This window comes from Macrosteles quadrilineatus, unplaced genomic scaffold (assembly GCF_028750875.1).
Source record: "Macrosteles quadrilineatus isolate MER2022 unplaced genomic scaffold, UCM_ALF_1.0 Scaffold_2__2_contigs__length_208266976, whole genome shotgun sequence".
Classification (NCBI taxonomy): domain Eukaryota; kingdom Metazoa; phylum Arthropoda; class Insecta; order Hemiptera; family Cicadellidae; genus Macrosteles; species Macrosteles quadrilineatus.
In genome coordinates, this window is record NW_026542595.1 from 175,591,012 (window position 1) to 175,615,482 (window position 24,471).

Below are 24,471 nucleotides of genomic sequence, written 5' to 3' on the forward strand. Positions count from 1 at the left end.
ATATACATGGCTTATAGACACTCCGTACTACACAGTGAATGTGGAAGTGAATGTTGGGCACAAATTTGGTTAGGTTAGGGTATCTTTAATGTCTCACCTCGTATAAGTGAGCGATAACTTGAGTGTGTGACGAGCCTTCGAGAGTGGTGCCGTTCACCTCCAAGATCTCGTCGGCCACCTCTAGTTCTGCTCTGTCTGCGGGCGATCCTGCAAAACCACCACAGTTTAGAAGCGACCAGCCGATATGTCGCTCAAACTTAAAATTCACACATGAGCGCCACCTGGATCAGTTCGATGAGGCAGGAGAGGGGATGAGAACCTAAGAGCCGATCAAGGGCTTGGGATGAGTGTGCTTCAGGAGCTGAGGAGGGTACATGGGACAACACTTTTGATAAGTAGTAAGTTAAAATATAGTTAAACAAGTCATAGTTCAACAGGCTACAAGCACTCCCTTATTTAATATTTTTTTAAACTCAATTTTTTCAGATATTTCATCAAAATAAAGAACAAAATACAGTGGATAGGGTAAAGTTTGAGCAAGAGACTTAGGAAACCCTTTGAGCCACTATAAATTGATTAATTTAATTAAGTATATCATAATTTATCTTGTGAACAAAAGTAACTCATTTTGAAAACAAGTTTTTAAATGACACACAGAAAAGGAATTGTAAGTATGTAAGTGGTGGAAAAATATCTCATTTGAGGTGGAAATCACAAATCTATTAGCCATCCAACGTTTATTTTAGGTGCGCCAGATTCACAAAGCTCTTCTAGATATGGGTGAACTCCTCATAAGATACACGTTAATCTGTGAGTCATGAGAAAAAATTATAACCCTCCCACTAGTGAATATCAACTGGCTAAGAGACAACCCCTTTCTTTCTCCTATGTTAGGTACTTGCCTGGGATTGTTTTTCACATTACTTCAGGCTGGACCCAGGGGTTGCGGCATTATCGCTTGTCCATTGGTGATTTGGACAATTTTTTAACACCCAGTATAGAAAATTGGGAACTAAAAGTTAAGAATTGTTTCCCACACATTAACTACCAAACCCATCCAAAACCCACCTACGGTCACATTAACCCACTCAATGTGTCCGGATTGTTCCGGACACATTGAGTGGGTTAAATTAAAGTAGCGTTGAGTGAAGAGGTCCTATGTATTGTATGAATAAACATAATGTTTGATACTGAAATTTAACTACAGTATAGAAAATTGAGAACACAAAAGCAACAGTCCAAACACAGTTAGTGAGTGGGTGTCTAATTAAAGTGGCGTTGAGTGAAGAGGTATTGTGAGGCGGAAGAATAAACGAGTCGCAGATGAAGAGTCCATTACTCCATGGCCTGTCTTCGGGCTAACTCCTCTATGACTGACCTTTGTCCTTTGAAAGCGCTTTTTTGACCATTCGATTTTAAACATTGTTTTTAATCAGGAATATGAGAAAAGAAACGCAATGTTCGCATTCTCATACTAGCGGTTGAAAGATTTATTTATCGCACGGTAAACTGGTACACCATTTTTACAATATGAACATAGTGACTACATGACAGTTATAGAATACCCCCGCCGCAGAAAACCTGCAATTTCCATTTGCCTGATTTGATTTTCAATTAAATCCATTTTAATAACATTAAGTTTAACGAGCACCCAGGTTTGCTGCTGCAAGGAATGAAATAAAGTGTGTCTTATAGAAAATATGAATGGCTTGGTATAAAATAAATAAATCAATTTGCCAAGTTTAATCAAATTATATCCATAAACAAGCATACCAACAACAATTTACTTATTCTCCATATTAATGAGATGGGAATTTTAAATATTTACAATTTTTTAATTTTATCCGTAACAAGTCCGAACAAAAACGCTGATACTAAATTATTTGTTTAAGCTCTTTAAAATGGTTTAGAGAGAAATCGGGAAATTTTATATTTGAGGGTAAAAAATTATAAAAACATATTTTTACCCCATAAAACCACAATCCTATGGTCCGAGCACGCTGGTTTGTGAACTCGTTTGAATAAAGGTAGGTTTTCATGTTTGTACCAAATTTCATCGAAATCGGATAATTTTTCCTCGAGTTATCGTGCTAACGGACTCACATATACGAATTTGAACGGATGGTGTTCTTGGCCACTTGTGACATCAAAACAAAAAAGTAGATCAGTCCCGTCCCGGGTCCAGGTCTTACCATGAGACCTACAGTAATAGCTTATTCCCTATATGGGAAATTCGCTAATATTTGAAAAAGAAGAACAGAAACGCAACAACATTAAACCCTTTGCTAATATGATATAGTAGAAGCATACTAAAATTGATAAATCTTGTTTGACAAGATTATAGATTGTAAGATTGTACTGTAAGTTCAGTTTTGTCTGCAAAGATATTGTGCTGAAGGCATATTTTACAATGTATTGTGGGAGTCAACATTTTGCTTGCAGAGCAGTTGTTTTCAAATTGAAAATAATGTTAAAATGCATATTGAATTCTTTAAATAAATACCTTTTTAGTTGATTAGCCTAAAACTAATATCAAAGAGTTATCACAATTTGAAAAGAAGAATACAAAAATTTCAGTTTCATCTGAGATAAAACATACTCCCCTATGGTTTCATCTGAGATGACAGCTTTGTTATTGACTAAGATCACCTGGTTCTCTCATAGAGATGAATAGAATGCAGTCACCACTGGTGTTTAAAAAGCATGCCACTGCCACCATTTTTGCTGTTTTTTCTGTTTTTCGTGTTGTTATGTTATGTTGACCATATTTTTGGCTGGTAGGAATGCTGTCAAATTCAATTCATTCCAACCATGCTATTTAATTGGGGTTACTTGATGGACATTTATCAACAACTATATTGCACATTAAAACCAGTGTGAATTTTGAAACATTATCAATTTGTTTTTAATACTAAATACTAACTTATTTTCCTATTGTCAAGTCGATGTATTTGTATAACAATGTCGACATATTTGTTTACTATCAACAACATGATGACACCATCTTGCCTCTAATTTGAAAAGTTTAACCAAAGGAGACAGTGTGACCAACAAAACAAGGTAACAAGCGGCCATCTTGATGGCACGCTTTTTTTCTACCAGGAACCAGAGAGTAGAGTAGTGACTCCAGTCACAGAAAACGTACTATTAAGCCAAAGGTTATAGTAGGCTAGTATGTTTTCTGTGCTCCAGTTCAGTTATAATCTATTCATTGATTCATCTCTATGGTTTCTTTACTCAGGACCATTATTATTTATCAAAAGCCTACTGACTAATGACAAAAGACAGCTGGGGCCATCCACCTTAAAGTTAACCTCAATTCATGCTACTACTACTATTTTTTTTACTTTCTGTGAAATTTAGTCATGTCAAGAAATGAATCTATAGAATTGGAAACACTTGCAGAAAAGGAATTTATAATGGAAGCTGAAAAATCGGAATTTTTGTCAAAAAACGGTCTTGGGAGCAAGCCACTTTTAAGAGTAAATAAACAGTTTTTAACCAACATGTTAACAAACAACGAAATGAGCAACTCTAGAAAAAACCGTAAAATTGAGGCATTAAGAAATAAGGCTCGAAATAGTTCCAAATTTGATCATGCAGATGAAGAAAAATTTTGTGACCAGGCCTGAAGTAAAGGTTCCTTTTGGGACTTGACACCACAGAAAGGTATTTATATTAATATTAGTGAACATCATTTGATACCTAACTTCTTTTAAGTCAATAAATGTCCAAATCAGCTTCTGTAACTATGTCAAAATTTTCTGTAAACTGAAGAATAAAAGTAATAAATTTGATGATTAACTTATATGGTCTTTATTATATTATGTATAGCATTTTCATGTCCCCATGGTTCCTGTATAGACAAATCATTAAATTATCTGTTTTAATTTTAAAGGGCATATTTTTTTACAACTTGTAATTGGGTAGATTATGCTATTTGTTTCGTTTTAGCTGTTTCTATTAGTTTAAATTTGTAATTTTACACAAAATATTTAAATTTTTACTAAAAGTTAAAGTCCATACAGGCTGGCGGCCATCTTGGATTAATGTCAAACAGTCCTGAAGAGTGTTATTTACCATATAAAATTATTTTTGTCAAAAGTGATTGTAATTCAAATAGGGTGGTCATTTGAAAACTTTCCATATCTGTTGTGTGCAAAGGTAAGGCTTTTAACACTTGTTTGTTTTCATTTCCCCCTAATTTGTACCTGCCAAATCCAATAAAATTATTTTCAATTTTGAAAAATGCCCCAAAAGGGCCCAATTTGAGATACCCAAGGGCAGGAGTGCTTTTTTTAGATATTTTAAAACGTAAAAATGGATTGTGTGATACATCAATTTAAAGGTCTAATCACCCCAATCATTTTGGTGCAAACAAATTTTAATTATCTTTAACCGTATTTACAGGGTGGGTCAAAACGTTTTAAAAAAGGACTTTGAAGTTAAGTACTGTATTACCCTAACTACTGAACAGAACAGCGCCAAATTTCTTTCGAAGCTTATTCTTGAGCTACTCTTAAAGATAACTTGTAGTAAGGGCATTTTCCATGTTACCTATGTTCTAATTTTAAAAAATCAAATTGAAAACTTAAAAATTCTTAAATAGCAAGGTATAACAAATTTCATACCACGTGAAAGGTCCTTTTTTAACAAACATTTTACGTATTTAAGTTTTTTTTCTAGTAGAAGGCTATTAATGTCTTCGGTCCAGTCCGTACTCTTGTACAGTGGTGCGGAGGTGTGGGCAGATGCTCTCAATAAGGAGGTGTACAGGATGCGGCATCTGCCTACCGAACAGTGTCCGAGCCCGCCATCCTGGTGGTTGCTGGAGTCATCCCCGTCAAACTTTTAGCAGCGGAGAGAAAGGCAATTTACCAGAGCCGTGGGGAGGACCAGGCACGAACAGAGAAACGCTCCGGCATCTACCAGCTGTGGCAGGAGAGCTGGGAATAGGAGACACGGGGACGCTTGACCAGGCGACTGATACGGCAAGTCCAACCTTGGGTTAGTCGGCAGTGCGGAGAGGTGAATTTCTACATCACCCAATTCCTGACGGGTCACGGCTTTTTTCGGTCTTACCTGTTCAGGATGGGCAAAGCCGTGTCACCCGATCGCATATACTGTCCAGGCACTCCCGATGAAGTGGAACATACGTTTTTCCACTGCCAGCATTGGGAAAGGCCCCGTCTGGAGGCTCAACAGTTTGTAGGACTGCTGTCGGTGGACACGGTCATAGCGATGATGACGGAGGTTGAGAACAATTGGACCTGTGTGTCACATTACATCCAGTGTATTCTCCGCGCCAAGAAGCTCGACCTTGACCATGATGCGGTGTAGGTCATAAAGAATCCAAATGCCAGAAACGGTGCGAGCCCTGAGGGCTTAGTTCACATGTTGGCCTGACTTGAAGCTTGAAGTAATGTGACAAACAATTCCAGGTCCAACAGAGAGTAGAGGGGATTTTTTAGTGAGTAGTATGATAATTTTAGTAGTCTTACACTACAGGCTGGCTACCTATGTGTTAAAAGCATTTTCCCTCCTCTCCCTAAAAAAAAGTGAATAGGCGGGTCTTTGATCAACCACTTCCTTGGCTCCTGATACACCTTTTTGCCAATCACATCTCTCAAGCAGTCTGAGGTGGTTCTTCAGATTACAGCTGCTGTAAGAAGGATTAGTTCAGTGTATTAGAAGGACAAGCCATGACAAGCTTTAAAGTGGTGTAGTTCGTGGTTTTTTAGAGGGTTGTTTTTTTAAATGCTTTTGTTTTTGAAAATGTAGAGCCACCACTGTAAGTATTTCAATGTTGAAGAAAGCTTGTCTGCAAGCATAAGCGTCCTTCTAACTTTTCCATAAGACCATAAGGATACATAATAAGGACCATAATGGGTCTGGGGCAGTATGGAATAACCCTCAATAAAGGTGTTAAAACATTTTTTAGTTACAAAATTGTTCATATTACACATTTTTGTATATAAATTTGGCCTGGCAATGTTTTTAAATTGTTTTAAAATTTGAAAACTGCCGTATAGCACACTTTATTTCAGCTACAAAAATGTTACAATGAGCTAGACAATACAGTACTTTAAACTAAACAACTGAGGTTACATACTATACTTATATTTTAGCCCTGTACCATTTTATGGAACTGTTTCGGTTAACCGGGGTTCTACTGTATTGTAATGAGCAAGATGTGCATTAATCTAGTCAAAACAATTTCTTATAATATTTTAGAGACAATGGAAATGAGGAAGATGGGTCTGTTATTTTAAGTATCTTTAGCTGGTATTTTTTGTGTGTGGGTTATACATTGCTGACTTTTGTTACATTTACAAACCAAACAGGAATTCCAAGTTCACCTTCTCTAAACAATTTTTACTTATAATAGTATGGTAAATAGAGGCAAGATGAGTTCTTGAGAGCAATATTTTATCATCTTTGAGGGAAACTCATCTACTCCACTTGGTATTTTAGTATCGAGGGAATTTACAATGGTTTTAACTTTCTTATAGGATAATGGAGTTAAGATGAGGAGTGCTAGATAGATGGGTTCTTCTGTGCTGAGTGTAGTTCCTGGGTCTTTAGTCATTGCTCTGTTTTTTCTTTAGGAAAACTTGGTTATTTGTGCAACTAGTGAGAAAAGTGAGCAATTGACTCACTCGAGAGAAATCCTTACTCACGAGCCGTAGGCGAGTGAGGAATGGTTTCTCGAGTGAGTCAATTGTACTTTGAACTCGAGTTGCACATTATACTTTTCCTACAGTTACCATAAAACAAATAATTTGTGAAGAAACATAACCTATTCTTACACAGAAGTGAACTTTTAATATAATATTTAATGTGAAGTGACAAATACAACAGTACAACAGCTGACCAGCTGATTTACAGCCAGTGCTGCCAACGTATTTCGCGCGCATACGACATTGCCTGCATGTTACGCGCTCACTATTTCGTGCCGTCACGTTGCAAATCTGGAGTGAGACAAAGTAATTAGAGTGAGACAATGTTAACATTGTCTCACTGATGAGCGAATTGGCCACTTTGCTTTCTCAAATCAGTGAGAGAACATGTACATTGTTAGGTAACTGTAGGAAAAGGAAAATAACTATTCTCAGGTGTTTCTTCACATATTACATTCTTTTCCATTGCTTATGACTTGCCATAGGGCCTTTGATTTATTGTCAGATTGTTCTATGATGCTAGCTTTAGTAAATTGGCTCGGGCCCACAGGCATTCGAGGTTTCAAGTTTCTTGGGGGTGCAAGGAAGAGCAAATTTCCTATTTAGGGAATAAGCTATAACCCTATGTTTCATGGTAAGATCTAGACCCTGGGCCATTTACTTTTTTTTATGTTTCCAGAGGTTGAGTTTAGCACGATAACTCAAATAAAAATTATCCGATTTTATCTACGGCTATTTGAACGAGTTTGCAAACCTGAACTATCAGACAATGTAAACAGGGGTTTTCCCAATTTTGACCCTCTACATATAAAATTTCACAGTTTCTTTTCAAACCATTTTGTAGAGCGCAAAAATGAATAATTTAGTTAACTGAAGTGTTATTGTAGGCCTACGTGAAATAGTTGTAGAGAAAATTATGTAGTAGAATTGTGGATATTTATAGGAATGCACTGTGGATGCGATGCTCCCTGGTGTGGATTAACGTCCGCACTAGTGAGTACTACGACTATCCGCAGTACTATCCTGATAATTAGACCAATTCGTAAATTACAAGGAAAAATGTGGTTCGGATTCCACTATAAACTGTAGGTCCCTTAGTTGCCATTAGCTGTATGGGCTATTAATTAACAGCTGTGTGTCTAAGGAACATGTCGGCCTTAGTCACTAACAAGACTACAAGATCGCGCCACTCATCCTACACTCATCCTTCACTCATATTTGGGTTAAAATACGCACATAGTGGCGTCCCCATCTTAAATAATTGATAATTGATAATTAATTGATAATTGAAAATTCTAAAAAATATCAATTTAAATTTCCCTTGTTAATCTTATGGAGAATAAGTAAACTGTTGTAGGTTACTCTTGATTAATATGTGGCAAATGTTTTTTTTTACCAAGCTATTAAAATTAACAAAAAAAATTATGACATTCCTTGTAGCAGCAGACTTAAGTACTCACTAAACCTAATTTTACTTGAATTGGCAAAAAATCTAACTTGATCAAGGGAATATTTTACTGAAAATCTGACCAGGCAAATGGAAATTCTCAAAGTAAGCAGGTTTGCTGCAGCGACTAATCCTGAATTCTTTTAATTTGAGTGAGCGAGACTAAAATAACTAAATATACCTTTAAAATATTTGAACAAACCATTAAGGACTAGATAAATTAATACAAAAAAAATACAATTATCAAATATCAAAATGATGTAATGCCTAAAATAAATTTCAAAGAATGTTTAACATTTGTAATCATTAACACTGCCATCAACTATTCTAAAGGATATATTGCTGAGATAATAATAACAAGGGCCGTTAATTTGAATGTGTTCACGGCTATGCTTGAATAACAATAATGGCGAGGTTAATGGAACAGGGCTCGGATAATGTACTGTGATGCATACACAGGGTATTATAATGCCATAGTGATGCAACTACGACGCTATACTGTAGTGCTTTAAAGTAGAATAACGATCCTACAAAGTAGATACTTTAGACATGAGATATGGACTAAACTAATGTATTATGTTTTGAGTCTCCTAAAACCCAAAAAAGTGATGTTTGTGTATGTGAATGTGTACAGAGCTACATTTTACACTAGTTGTTCGATGTTAATGAAATTCTTTATGTGGGTACATTGTCTCTTTAGGCGAATCATAAGCCATTGAGGCACTTGAGGCACAACATATTACCGAGCCATTGGTGAACGGACTCCGAGGTTCGAGGTTCATTACTGAAGTCCTGGTCTCTTTTTACGAGTTAATTTGACTCAAGACAAGCTTAAACTATGCAAATGGTAAAATAGAGATGGATTATAAATGAAGACCGCTACTCTGATTTTTTAAAAAGTTAATTGTGTGAAACTGAATGAAAAATTGATGGGAAGATGAGTTAATACTGTCACTAAGTAAATTAAATTCAAGTTAATCATATAAAAAGAAAATCTGTCACCAACTGGGTGTTACCGGAATAGAATAAATAAACACTAATGCCTTCAAATGAAACACCAGTTTTTGTTTATTCTAAGGAAATACTAACCTTTATAATTTTTTTTATTTGTAAAAATAATTAAAGTTTTTACTAGTTTTTCTTACATTAACGATTCAGTACGTTACCAATTAAAATTACTGTTCTATATAAAACCTCATTGTTTGAATTTTAGCTAATGATGAGCTGAAGGATTGACAAGCTTTAATGATTTAGTCTTATAATTTTTTTGTTTTTGTGAAAAATGTCAAAATTCTTTTTATATTTGTAGTAGGCTAAATTTGTTTTTGTTCCATAGATGGACTTAGAATAGTTAAATAATATATTTGCCTGAATATCTTAATTGACAAAAAAATACTAGTTGAGAAACTAAAGCTCAACTTAAAAAAATACATACATTTCATTTGCTTAGGTCAAAATATATATTTGTTACGTTTATTTTCAAAAATTCCCTTGATGAGACCCAAAAGAATTCTACTAACTTAATACTACTACTACAACTAACTTAATACTACTCATAACTTAATTTGCTCTGAAAGAAATGTTTTGTGGAAATTCAACAATTTGGAGGGTAGCAAAGTGCTGATGACAGTAGTTAAGTCTGCCAAGCCACCATTTGTTTTACAACCCGACTGCGAAAAAGAATGAAAAGCTTTAAAGTTGCCGTTGATGAAACGGTTTGTTCAATTCTGTTGATCTTCACTCGATTTTGATGAAATTTCGTTTTTATCCTTGGTTTTTATAATAAATAAGCAATTTTAAAGGAAGAGGAAGGAATTTGGTTTGATCCGTATTAAATTGTTTGTCCCCTTTCCATAAATTACTCTTTTCCTAAGTAATATATCAAAAGTTTTTAGGTAAAAAATGCTTAGCATACCATAAAAGATATAGTATGTATAAACTTAAAACATAAAAGGAACAGTATTTTTTAATTAATTTTTACTAAACAATGCACTCTGAAACTAAAGGGATTGTTCAATTGCAATAAATAAGCTACAAAAATTGCAGATAATTTGTTGTGGTGAAATTCCACTGATCCACTAATGCAACCACCCCTTATAGTCCAGTCAATGAATGATCCAAAAGTAGGTGTAGAGTGCGTGAGCATGTAACTAAGCGATTCCTTCAGAAACTTGTTCAGGGGGCTTAGGGTGTTAACATACCAAAAGTCCTGACTCCTAGGTGGTGAGCCAGTGGGTGGAGGGGGGGGGGGAAGGGGGGGAAAAAGGTACGCATTTTGGGTTTTTTTATTATATCTCGAAAACTATCAACTTTTTGTATACTATAGTAAATTATAAAATTGAAGAAGATTAAATTTTCTACAAGAAAAGTATATAATGTGTTTATTTTGGTTCAACAGATTACGAGTTATAACTTATTTAATTGATATCTTATTAAAATACTCCTTCCATAAGAAATACATGTAAATTAGTATGCGAAATGGGGCGAATCCTATCCGCCCAAAGGAAATATAACTGATATTCTGGAAATCTTGACCAAATTTCCAGTAATTTGACACTTAAATCATGAAATTTTGTCAAAAATTAAAGCGAGGGTGAGCGTTTGAAAATGAGATGATTTAAGGGTTTTTTTATATTTCCAATAAAAAAACACCAAAACTCGACATTTTGTTACCTCGCCCGCGCCTTAATTTTGGATCAATTTTAATGATTAAAGTGTCAAATTACTGGAAATTTTGTCAAGATTTCCAGAATATCATTTATATTTCCTTTGGGCGGATAGGATTCGCCCCATTTCGCATACTAATTTACATGTATTTCTTATGGAAGGAGTATTTTAATAAGATATCAATTAAATAAGTTATAACTCGTAATCTGTTGAACCAAAATAAACACATTATATACTTTTCTTGTAGAAAATTTAATTTTTTTCAATTTTATAATGTACTATAGTATACAAAAAGTTGATAGTTTTCGAGATATAATAAAAAAACCCAAAATGCGTACCTTTCTCCCCCCCCTTTTTCCCCCCTCCACCCCCTGGCTCACCACCTAGGAGTCAGGACTTTTGGTATGTTAACACCCTAAGCCCCCTGAACAAGTTTCTGAAGGAATCGCTTAGTTACCTGCACACGCACTCTACACCTCATTCCTTGACTGGACTATTAGTTAAAGAGGAAGACAATATTTTGTTTGTTTTTTAAAGCCATTTAAAATATGGATTACTCAAATTATTGAATGATAACCGGTGTTAGAAGTACTCTATGTATACTCTCTACTGCCTGCCATTTGAGGATAAAATCACATGTTTTATTAATTGTTATGATCTATTTACTTACTTGTTTACATTTTATCAGTTTTTGTTCTCAACCATGTTAATAAACCATCAATTGTTTTTCATTTTTTTTTTAACAAGTATTTATTTACAATCTATTCTATACTAGAATAATAAGTAAATTGTTTTTCATCTCTTTTATTTTGTAAAATCTAATCAATCATACTATCTATCATTAACATTAATTGTTATGATCTATTTACTTACTTGTTTACATTTTATCAGTTTTTGTTCTCAACCATGTTAATAAACCATCAATTGTTTCATTTGTTTCACATCTGATCATAAGGTACAGTTTCAGATCCTCCTGGCTAAATATTGTATATATCCACGTGATACCACATAACAATGTCCCTATGTGACCTACCTGGAGGGTTAGGGTTACCTATCTGGGAAACAAGAATAGATATCTCCCAACTCAGGTTATAAAAGAATCACCCCCACAAACTAAATATCAACTAAATGAGTACCTGGCCATTTTGCCAGGTTTTTAAATCAGACAAAATTATTAAAAACTATTAATGACAGCAAAGTTTAAAAGATAAGTTTTCCAAATAAAATACTTACAAACTATTCGTACTCACCATAAAGTCGAATTTTCTTGTCCTTGGTTTCTACGATGATAATGACATAACCGCTGAGGTCCACCATTATATTTTCTGGACATGCTATCTCCATTCCATCAGTCCCGAGGCATGTTTCAGCGCCCACATCACGCACGATGCACGGCAGTCTAACGTCGACCACTAGGGTCGTCCCACAAAGCACGGCAGTCTAACGTCGACCGCTAGGGTCGTCCCACAAAGCACGGCAGTCTACCGTCGACCACAAGGGTCGTCTCACAAAGCACGGCAGTCTATACCGTCGACCACTAGGGTCGTCTCACAAAGCACGGCAGTCTACCGTAGACCAATAGGGTCGTCTCACAAAGCACGGCAGTCTACCGTAGACCACTAGGGTCGTCTCACAAAGAATGGTAGTCTACCGTCAACCACTGCGGTTGTCCCACGAAACACGGCAGTCCACCGAAGACCACTAGGGTCGTCTCACAAAGCACGCCAGTCTACCATCGACTACTGGGGTCGTCTTCGTCTTCGTCTGTCGCACAGTCCTCACTGGTCCCCGTCACGTGGGGGCTCTCCATCGCAACTGGCTCACTCACTACATCGCTCTCCACCTCAAGTTTGCACCTGAAACAAATCAAGTTTTTGTATTAGCAAATTTCCCTATTTTTTGCCTATTTACCGATTTTAGTTGTTTACAGACTATGCTATAATTTTAGCTGTTTTATGACATTGTCAATAATTTTTTTTAATTCATCAGACAATAAACATATTTTATTTCATTTCATTTAAACATGGAGTAATTTTTCTTCTATCTAAGAAGTGGACAGTGGATTGAATATTGAATATTATATTTATATTGCTTGTCAACTATAAATTTGTGAGATAACTCAAAGCAGATGGATGTGTTGCTATCCTAGTGGTTAGCTGCTGATAGTGACGGATCCGATCCACAGCAAACTAAGACAATTTGAGGGGATTGAACATCTTATCCTTAAAGTATTCGGTTCTTATTTATGCATAGTTAGGGTTATTGCTATGTTAGGGTAGACCCTAAAAAAGTTCAATTAAATGGATGGCAAAAACATAGAACAAAATTGATATCAGTATTCTAAAATGAGATTTAACATTTATAGCTTGTGGAAATTGTTTTGATTATTTTTTAAAAATAATGGTAGAGAAGACATTGGCGACCTCTTTTAACCTAGCATTTTCCTGTCCACATAGACTTTTCACCTGTGCGTGGAACATATCCAGCAAAGCAGGGGTGAGCCGGTACAGTACAAACGTGAACTGTACTAATAAAATGTTTGCCACAGTGACCAGGATCTGAACCCACGCGCTGCCTTGGGCCTGAAGTCGTGACGCTACAATACTGAATCAATCGAGTTGGGGTGTGTGTGTTTTATACACATGTGAGGATAAAATCACATTATTGGAGCAATTAATCCTTATTAAGAAATGGTAAATTTTTATTAACTTTCCCAATAAAAAGAAACAACTAAATTATAATTGAATACTTAAAACAACCTCGGTCAGTTATTTAAAACGGTTAAAATTTAACTGGGAAAAGAGGAACAACAGTAAACATTTACTATGGCTGCAATAAAGGGTCCAGTAGTGATGAGCAATACCTGATTGAGCATTGTTTGGATGAAAAATGTAATGACTCCCACCTGACCCCCCTCTGTTCCCTCCCATCCCCCAAGATCATCTGGTGTTCAGCTTATGACCCATCACTAATGATTTAATTTGGCGTGACTGTTTCCCATTTGTTTATTTCCCTCCCCACTTTGAATCTAAATCAACATTGGATGTTTAATTGAAAAAATAATCTGTTAGAAAATCCCTTACCTAAGTCGTAAATAAGTGTGGTAATAAAGGTGGAATTTAATTTTTGGTAAGTTAAGTAACCTAATTTGTTTCTAATTATTAGGGAGAAGTTCAATTTAAAAATTCAACTAATATAACTAACTACAACAGGTCAACTAATATACAATAACAACAACTAATATCTATAATATAGGTCTATAATAATAATAATATCTATAATAGATGAGTGAACGAAGTGAACGAATCTATGTATCGTGTATAGCGGAGTCGGAGAAAAGTTGTCCGCTGGAGTATGTGTGTGTGTGTGTTCGCACCTAAAACTCAAGAACCGTTGCACTTATAGCGTTCAAATTTTGCACAAATAGTTATGACACCAGTGTAAAGACACCATTAAAATTCTAGACGATTCCGCTCAGTAGTAATTATAAAATACTTAAAAAACATTTTTAAAATTGTCCCATAAGAATAACATTAGGAGCTACCTTCTTCTTCTTTTTATTTGTTTACGTTTTGCGACCAACAATTTTGTTGTCTACTTAAGACAGAGAGAACGACTTTTACTCTAAGCTCTTTCATTCATGGAGTAAACAGTTGGCGTCTATGAATATATATATATCATTATAATTTCACAGCTTTCAGAATAATGTTATTTAAGCTAATTAAATCCTACAACTTTCATAATAATAAATTGAACTTAACAATATTAGTCGGCAGTTATATACCGTTTATGTTCAGTATTAAAATTTCGCCTTTTAATTAAAAGTATATAGGTATGTATGTATTTAGAACAAAGCAGCTTTTTACATTATTCAATTTAATGTTGGCATTGAATATTAAATATTCAAAAATGTTGGTATATTTTTATACTAAAATGCTATGCGAAGGGGGGGGGAGAGGTCCCCGACGTAGAGAGTAGTAAAGAAAGCGGAAAGGTGAGCAGTGAAAAGAAAGGAGTACGGAAACCCTTTATGACTGTTAAATTAACGTATCTGTAATACTTAAATGCTATGGAAAGATAGGGAAACAGGTCTACGATGTAGGAAGTAGTGAAGGAAATGGTGAAGGAAGTAGTCAAGGCGAGCGCTGCGGAGTGTGGGGGGCCTTTATGACAGTTAGAATAATGTATCTGCAATTCTAAAAATGCTATGGGAAGGGAGAGAAACAGGTCCACGATGTAGGAAGTGGTGAAGGAAGTAGTCAAAGTGAGCAGTCCGGAGTGTGGGAAGCCTTTGTGACAATTAGATTAATGTATCTACCATAATAAAATGCTATAGGAAGGGAGGGAAACAGGTCCACGACGTAAGAAGCGATAAAGGAAGTAGTCAAGGCGAGCAGTCCGGAGTGTAGAAACCCTTTGTGGCAGTTAGATTAATGTATCTACCATAATAAAATGCTATAGGAAGGGAGGGAAACAGGTCCACGACGTAAGAAGCGGTAAAGGAAGTAGTCAAGGCGAGCAGTCCGGAGTGTAGAAACCCTTTGTGGCAGTTTGATTAATATAACTGCAATTCTAAATTCCAATAGGAAAGGAAGGAAACAGGTCCACGACGTCGGAAGCGGTGATGGAAGTAGTCAAGGCGAGCAGTCCGGAGTGTAGAAACCCTTTGTGACAGTTAGATTAATATACCTGCAATACTAAAATGCCATAGGAAGGGAGGGAAACAGGTCCACGACGTAGGAAGTGGTAATGGAAGTAGTCGAGGCGAGCATTCTGGAGTGTAGAAACCCTTTGTGGCAGTTAGATTAGTGTAACTGCAATTCTAAAATGCTATGGGAAGGGAGGGAAACAGTTCCATGACGTAGGAAGCGGTGATGGAAGTAGTCAAGGTGAGCAGTCCGGAGTGTAGAAACCCTTTGTGACAGTTAGATTAATATACCTGCAATACTAAAATGCTATAGGAAGGGAGGGAAACAGGTCCTCGACGTTGGAAGTGGTAATGGAAGTAGTCGAGGTGAGCATTCTGGAGTGTAGAAACCCTTTGTGACAGTTAGATTAGTGTAACTGCAATTCGAAAATGCTATGGGAAGGGAGGGAAACAGGTCCATGACGAAGGAAGCGGTGATGGAAGTAGTCAAGGCGAGCAGTCCGGAGAGTAGAAACCCTTTGTGACAGTTAGATTAATATACCTGCAATACTAAAATGCTATAGGAAGGGAGGGAAACAGGTCCACGACGTAGGAAGTGGTGAAGGAAGTAGTCAATGTGAGCAGTCCGGAGTGTCGGAAGCCTTTGTGACAATTAGAATAATGTATCTGCAATTCTAAAAATGCTATGGGAAGGGAGGGAAACAGGTCCACGACGTAGGAAGTGGTAATGGAAGTAGTCGAGGCGAGCAGTCCGGAGTGTAGAAACCCTTTTGACAGTTAGATTAATATACCTGCAATACTAAAATGCTATTGGAGGGGAGGGAAACAGGTCCACGACGTAGGAAGTGGTAATGGAAGTAGTCGAGGCGAGCATTCTGGAGTGTAAAAACCCTTTGTGATAGTTAGACTAATGTAACTGCAATTCTAAAATGCTATGGGAAGGGAGGGAAACAGGTCCATGACGTAGAAAGCGGTGAAGGATGTAGTCAAGGTGAGCAGTCCGGAGTGTGGGAACCCTTTGTGAAAGTTAAATTAATCTATTTGAAATTCTAAAATGCTGTAGGAAGGGAGGGAAACAGGTCTACGACGTAGGAAGTGGTGAAGGAAATAGTTGAGGCGAGCATTCCGGAGTGTAGAAACCCTTTGTGATAATTAGAATAATGTACAGTATCTGCAATTCTAAAAATGCTATGGGAAGGGAGGGAAACAGGTCCACGACGTAGGAAGTGGTGAAGGGAGTAGTCGAGGCGAGGAGTCCGGAGTGTGGGAACCCTTTGTGACAGTTAGATTAATGTATCCGCAATAATAAAATGCTATGAGAAGAGAGGGAAACAGGTCCACGACGTAGGAAGTGGTGAAGGATGTAGTCAAGGTGAACAGTCCGGAGTGTGGGAACCCTTTGTGAAAGTTAAATTAATCTATTTGAAATTCTAAAATGCTATAGGAAGGGAGGGAAACAGGTCTACGACGTAGGAAGTGGTGAAGGAAATAGTTGAGGCGAGCATTCCGGAGTGTAGAAACCCTTTGTGATAATTAGAATAATGTACAGTATCTGCAATTCTAAAAATGCTATGGGAAGGGAGGGAAACAGGTCCACGACGTAGGAAGTGGTGAAGGGAGTAGTCGAGGCGATGAGTCCGGAGTGTGGGAATCCTTTGTGACAGTTAGATTAATGTATCTGCAATAATAAAATGCTATGAGAAGAGAGGGAAACAGGTCCACGACGTAGGAAGTGGTAAAGGAAGTAGTCAAGGTGAACAGTCCAGAGTGTGGGAACTCTTTGTGACAGTTAGATTAACGTATCTGCAATAATAAAATGCTATGAGAAGGGAGGGAAACAGGAAATACGTTACGTATATTACCAATGACTTTGGTTAATTAATGGACGAGAAGTTAGGATTGTTGTTGGTTGAGATTTGTTTTTTTTAAGAGGTTGGTCCAGCCTCTTTTAACCTCGCCCGTGCGTGGATCGTTTACAGCAAAGCAATTGGTGAGTCGGTACAGTACAAAGGTGAACTGTACTGATAAAATTTAGTGGCAGTGACCAGGATCCGAACTCACGACATCGCTGCCTTGGGCCCGAAGTTCGCGTGACGCTACCGACTTGAGTCACCGACTCACCATTATTTGCCCCGACTCATGGGTTGATTTGCCCATACAAATAACATTATTGTGTACACCAGTGACACCGGTAAGTGTGCTAGGTGTGGGTAAACTCTTTCAGTATTGCGCTCATGTTCACTCATCCTGTTACGTGCAGAATAAGCGTACTACTAGTATAGGTTGTAATATAGGTCTTTTACAACTAATATAACTGATTGAATATATGTGTGTGTGTGTGTCCATCCGCACGATAACTTGAGTAATTTTTGTCCGATTTTGATAAAATTTGGTTTGAAGGTGTAAGGCGGGATAAACTTGAATGAGTTCGCGAACCAGAATGATCGGACTATGGGAACGGGGGTTTATGGGGGGTTTTATGGGGTAAAAATAGGTTTTTCCCATTTTGACCCTAAAAACACAAAATTTCACAATTTCTTTTCAAACCATTTTGTAGAGCTTAAAAATAAAATAATTTAGTATATTGAAGCGTTATTATGCGCCTAATTGTTACAAAAAAAAAAAAAAAAAAAATAGTAATTTTAAAATTCCCATGTTATTCTTATGGAGAATAAGTCAACTGTTGTAGTTTGTTTGTTTATGAACATATTTTGATCAAATTTTGAAAATACATTAATTTCTTACTAAACCACAGTACCTTTTAACATTTTACATAAAAAAAAACTTTTTTACCCTCCCTGTTGCAGCAAACCTAAGTACTCATTAAACTAATTCTGTTCAGATAGGTAATAAATGTGATATTTTTAAGGAGGCATTTTAGTTTAAATCCAATCAGGCAAATGGAAATTCGCTAAGTCTGCAGGTTTGCTGCGGCGGGGGTATTTAGCTTATAAAGCAAAAAAAGTGCATCCCACAAAAAGGTGTTTACATACTATTCTTAAGAACATGAAATTCCGCGTCGAATGAGGATAAAATCTTTAAAATCTGTTCCGGGTTCAGTCGTTCTGCTATAACAAGTCTTCAAAAATTCAGTGATTTTAACCGAAAACTATAGCATACACTGCCATCTGGCAGAACACGCTGTAATCATCTAGAATAGGATGACAAGGAGAATGTTAAAATTACTGAACTTTGACGACCTGTCGTAATTGAACGCCTGACCGATTTTAATGATTTTAACGTCATTCTACGCGGAATTTAATGTTCTTTCACTTTTTTGTGGGATGCACTGTTTCTTGGTTATAAGCGAAAAACTAAAAAAATGAGCAAAATCAGTCTAGTTTTTGCCCCCCATATCCTTAGCTCATTTCAGAATCCGTCGCAAACTCATTTTTAGCTTATTTAGGATCTCCAGAGCAGATTAAAATGATTCCCAGCTTTCCCCCAATTTTTTGGACTAATTTGCCAGGGCTAAATTGAAACATTACACAAACATTTATGACAACTAGATAAAGCTAAAAAAAAATATGAAAAATGTTAAATTCATATAACGAAAATACGGCCATTTAAAATGTTGTTTCTTAAATAACTCAAAAACTATTGATTAAAAAAATACAATAAACTTAGAAAAAGAAAAACTTAAAACAAAAGATTTACCATCACATTTTGGAAATTAATTTTTGACCAAACAGCATTATAAAAATAAACAACAAAAAAACCTACAATAATAACAAACAAATCAAAATAGTTTTTAGCGAATTTCCCATATAGGGAATAAGCTATTACCGTAGTACTCATGGTAAGACCTGGACGCGGGACCGATTTTTTTTTTCGTTTTGAGGTCCCTAGAGGCCAAAAACACCATCCGTTCAAATTCATATATATATATATATATATATTTATATATTTATATATTTATATATATATATATATGTGTCCGTTAGCACGATAACTCGAGCAAAAATGATCCGATTTTGATTAAATTTGGTACAAACGTGTAAACCTACGTTTATTCGAACGAGTTCGCAATCCAGCATGATCGGACCATGGGAACGGGGGTTTACGGGGGGTTTTATGGGGTAAAAATAGGTTTTTCCTATTTTTTACCCAAAAAACATAAAATTTAGCAATTTCTTTTCAAACCATTTTGTAGAGCTTAAAAAAACAAATAATTTAGTATATTGAAGCGTTATTATGCGCCTAATGGTTACGGAGAAAATTCCAAAAAATTTTAAATTTAAAATTCCAATGTTATTCTTATGGAGAATAAGTAAACTGTTGTAGTTTGCTTGTTTATGAACATATTTTGATCAAATTTGAAAAATATTTTTATTTCTTACTAACTATTAACATTTTACAAAAAAAAGAACAGTTTTACCCTCCCTGATGCAGCAAACCTAAGTACTTGTTAAACTAATTCTATTTAAATAGGGAATAAATGTTATATTTTAAGTAGACATTTCAGTGTAAATCCAATCAGTCAAATGGAAATTCGCTTAGTCTGCAGGTTTGCTGCGGCGGGGGTATTATATTTTTTGTGAAATCTATTGAGCTAATTTTAGATTTGCGTTAAAAGAAACTCTTTTCCGATCTTGAATGGATTTAAACAGCTGGTAATTCAAGGGTACTCTAGATAAGCGCCTTGGAGAGCCTATCTGCATTTTCAACTCGTTTATGTATTGCGGGTATTGCCAATAACAGTTTGTAGGCTTTACCATTTCTATTTCAATCTAATTATTGTATGAATGTTCTTTGTAATTTTACAAATTGGTTATTTACTGTAAATAAAATCATTCACGTTGATATTGTCAATATTTGGGTGTTTTATCAAAGATTTTTTTTCGTATTTCAGACACTTTATGGTTTTAAAATCAGTGATGAAAAAGTCTATAATCTACACGCTACAAAATTTGTATGTGTTTAATTTTAAGAGTCGGTGGAAAATAAAGTAATAAGTTAGTTAAACAACTTTTAGAATGTTTACCAATCAACTTAGCAGGGAGGATATGGGGGACAACAAAGGTAGCCTCTTACAACCCAGGGGCGTGTCCGAGGCATTGTAACACATTTTATAGCTTTTAGATACGATATTGCAACCCTACTTTCCAACAGGACAAACTTTACTTCAAATGATAAATGTTTACAGCTTGATTTATATATTTTTAGATTAACCAAAACCGCCATTGATAAATATAGTGTAATGTAGAAACAATATGTTTAAAATCTTTAATTTTGTGTTAATTCAAAACTTATACTTGCTTGGCTTTTAGAGTTTTTATACATCCAAAGAAAACTCATCGGGTGTTATGGTCAAATGGAACTATCTAAGCCAAAAATGTTAATGTTATTAGTAGGATTCGGACCAGTTACGTAATTTGTTTATGTTTATCATTCATACAGAGTTCTGTTATAATATTCATAATATTCGTGATTAAAAAAACAGTATAGTGTGGCGAAAAAATCTTTCAAATAGTACCATGCTGAGAACAGTAAATTAATTCAAACAAAGATACACGAAACTTAATCAGCTGTTTTCGTTGTTGTAATGAAATTCAGTAATTGCTAAGGTGGAGATCGACATAATCCCCATTCTTAACTTAAGACTTAGGTTCATAAATAATAAATGTATACTGATAAAAGGACGTAGATCACTATTGGATCAATATTGGTTTCTTGTACACGATATGTCACCCATCAAAGTTGTGTTTCCGCCATTTTTATCAGTTTCAAACTCCAACTCGTCTCGACACTGACTGATCTTCCTTCCTCGTCCCAAGACAGATGTGATTTATAATTTGTACTCTACTAAATATTGCAATGTTGAGCAGCTGTTTCTTATTTCTACCTCTCCTATTTACATTACCATCCTGCAGATGAGGAATAACTTCATGTTTTAGATTTTTAATAAGTTAAATACTGTGTTAGATTAAATATAGGTACATGATTGATTGATTTATCATCGAATATACAAGGTAAAACCAATGTGGTAGGTATTTGTACAGTATGGTTAACATAACAATTTATTACAATAATCAAATACAATTATTGATTGAATTGTTGACTATTTAAGTCTTGAAACAAATTATTTAGGGATATGCACCACGTAGCTCTTGCGGAAAACTTACGCTCTTGTGTTAGCATAGACTAAAGTATTAAATAGCCTACTATTTGCATATGGCTATAACTTGTAATTACTTATCAACTTGGTCAGAAACAAAAGAATATGGTAGAAAATGACATTTTGATTTTAGACACTAACGCATTCTCTGACTGGCACTGTCTCACATGTTCTTTTTTATAAAAATTGTCGACAGCTGATCGAGCCATATAGATGGGATTTCTACTTCTACGTATATCCAATACTCAATGGTTATATGGCGTATGAGAGGTTGTTTACTCCATAGTTCTCCAGGAAGCTCTAAAGGATCTACTTCATTTGTATTGAAAACTCTGTCTAACATAGTAATCCAAAGGTCGCTGGTTCGATCCTGTACACTCTGCCTCGGCGAGAGTGTACTGGGGGCATGATGCCCCCAGTACACTCTCGCCGAGGCAAGGCGAGCGTTGGCGAGTGCGAGAGTGTACTCGGTGCGCTCGTCTTCTCTCGCCTTGACTCGGGTCGCCTCGCCTCGCCTAGCCTCGCGCTCGCAGGCGCTCCGTCTGGAGTCGGTTTTTTGACACGAGTCAAAGGACCCGAGACTGCACGAGAGCCGAGCACTACTTCCACATCGAAGTTTGCCTCCATTTCGACTGCGAGACAAAGCGAGGGTGTACACGGCTACCTCGCAGCCCCCAGTACACTCTCGCCGAGGCGCCTCGCCGAAACGCTCGCCGAGAAATTCGGGCGAGGGCTTATGCGAGGTAGCCGTGTACACCCTCGCTTTGTCTCGCAGTCGAAATGGAGGCAAACTTCGATGTGGAAGTAGTGCTCGGCTCTCGTGCAGTCTCGGGTCCTTTGACTCGTGTCAAAAAACCGACTCCAGACGGAGCGCCTGCGAGCGCGAGGCTAGGCGAGGCGAGGCGACCCGAGTCAAGGCGAGAGAAGACGAACGCACCGAGTACACTCTCGCACTCGCCAACGCTCGCCTTGCCTCGGCGAGAGTGTACTGGGGGGCTAAGCCCTCGCCCGAATTTCTCGGCGAGCGTTTCGGCGAGGCGCCTCGGCGAGAGTGTACTGGGGGCATTAGAAAAGTGCGTAGCTTTTTTAAAGTTCGAAACTGAATCCAGCTGTTCTTGATCATTATGTTTTCAATAATGGTCCTGACTATTTAAAAAACTGGCCTTAGTCAGTCAAAAAGCTACACAAGGCACCACACTCCATTTTCACACTCATCATTCACTCATATTTGGGTTAAAATGCGCACATAAGTGGCGTCCCATATGAATATGATATGAGTCACCAAGCAGCTAATTGGAATACTTACAATATTATTTTGAATTGCTGTAAAATCTAACGGGGTTTCATTGAAGTACTTTAAGTCCCGTTAAAGAGCTCAGACACAACTCTTCAATAGTATTTCATCACTATTGCCTCAGTGAAACTGAGCTCAGGTGGTTGAACTATATTTTTCGCCATTTTGCAACATTATTTAACAGACTATTTAGAAAACGAAAATCGATTTCCACCATGTGTTCAATTTTGCTAATGCATTATTAATCAGCTGATTTCGTAAGTGATTATTAGAAGTAGTACTGTAGTTTAAGGCTACTATCGATGTATCAAACCACTATATCAAACTATTGACAAGACGAACGCAACAATGAGCGAACCTATTAAATCAATCGATTAATAAGTTCAATACTTGCGATTGCTTACAATCGAAGTTAACAATAGTTGATTATTACTCCCTATGGACTATAAATACCCCCGCCGCAGCAAACCTGCAGACTAAGCGAATTTCCATCTACCTGTCTGGAATACCACTAAATTATTCCCTTAAAATTGTCAGATTTATTTTCTATTTAAATATCATTAATTTTGATGAGTATTTAGATTTGCTGCTACAGGGAAGAAAATAGGGGGGGGGGGTGATTATTGAAATATTGATAGCTTAGTATAAAGTAAACAAAACTTCATTACAAATATGTCCATAGACAAGCAAGCTACAACAGTTAATTTATTCTCCACAAGAATAACATGGTAATTTTAAATTTAGACTTTTTTGGGTTTTTCTTCCGTAACCGTTAGACATACAGTACAACAATGCTCCTAGTATTCTAAATTATATGTTTTTGAGCTCTACAAAATGGTTTGGAAAGAAACTGCAAAACCTTATGTTTATAGGGTGAAAATGGTAAAAATCAATTTTTACCCCAAAAACCCCCCATAAACCTCTGTTCTCATAGTCCGATCATGCTGGTTCGCGAACTCGTTCGAATAAATGTAGGTTTACGCGTTTATACCAAATTTCTTCAAAATTGGATCTGGGGATCCCAAAACTAAAAAGTAAATCTGCCCCGGGTCCAGGTCTTACCATGAGACCTACGGTAATAGCTAATAGTCAATAAAAGGTTAAATGTCCGCCGGTCGATCCTAATAAAGCTGTGTCCTATGACAGGAGATGCATTTCGGCAGAATAAATTGCCATCATCAGTCCTAATATAAGTTCTTGATCTTCCCCATTGGGTGCGTCTTGATGTTTTGAAACACGTACACGAACATTACACTTAGATACATCACGATTAAAACATAAAAATACACGGTAGGCCTACTTTTATTTGAGCTTGACGGACATGTAGTCCGTGTATTTTTATGTTTTAATCATGATGTATCTAAGTGTAATGTTCGTGTACGTGTTTCAAAACTTCAAGACGCACCCAATGGGGAAGATCAAGAACTTATATTAGGACTGATGATGGCAATTTATTCTGCCGAAATGCATCTCCTGTCATAGGACACAGCTTTGTTAGGATCGACCGGCGGACACAGGTAATTTAACCTTTTATTGAATGTCATACCGATCCGGAACAACAACAAACAACATAAAATGAAAAATAGCTAATAGCTTATTCCCTATATGGGAAATTTG

At 36.5% G+C, this 24,471-nt stretch overlaps 1 protein-coding gene across 1 annotated transcript in view; it reads right to left on the reverse strand.

Moving 5' to 3' along the window:
* The window catches only part of LOC128985917 (protein PALS1-like), a 171,350-nt gene that overhangs the window by 145,794 nt on the left and 1,085 nt on the right, over positions 1–24,471 (reverse strand). The window contains exons 2-3 of the mRNA XM_054405902.1: positions 12,045–12,650; positions 98–207 (exon numbers count right to left, since the gene is read on the reverse strand). Of these exons, the coding sequence (XP_054261877.1) occupies positions 98–207; positions 12,045–12,138 (204 nt within the window). The 5' untranslated portion in view covers positions 12,139–12,650. The remainder of the gene's footprint in view (positions 1–97; positions 208–12,044; positions 12,651–24,471) is intronic.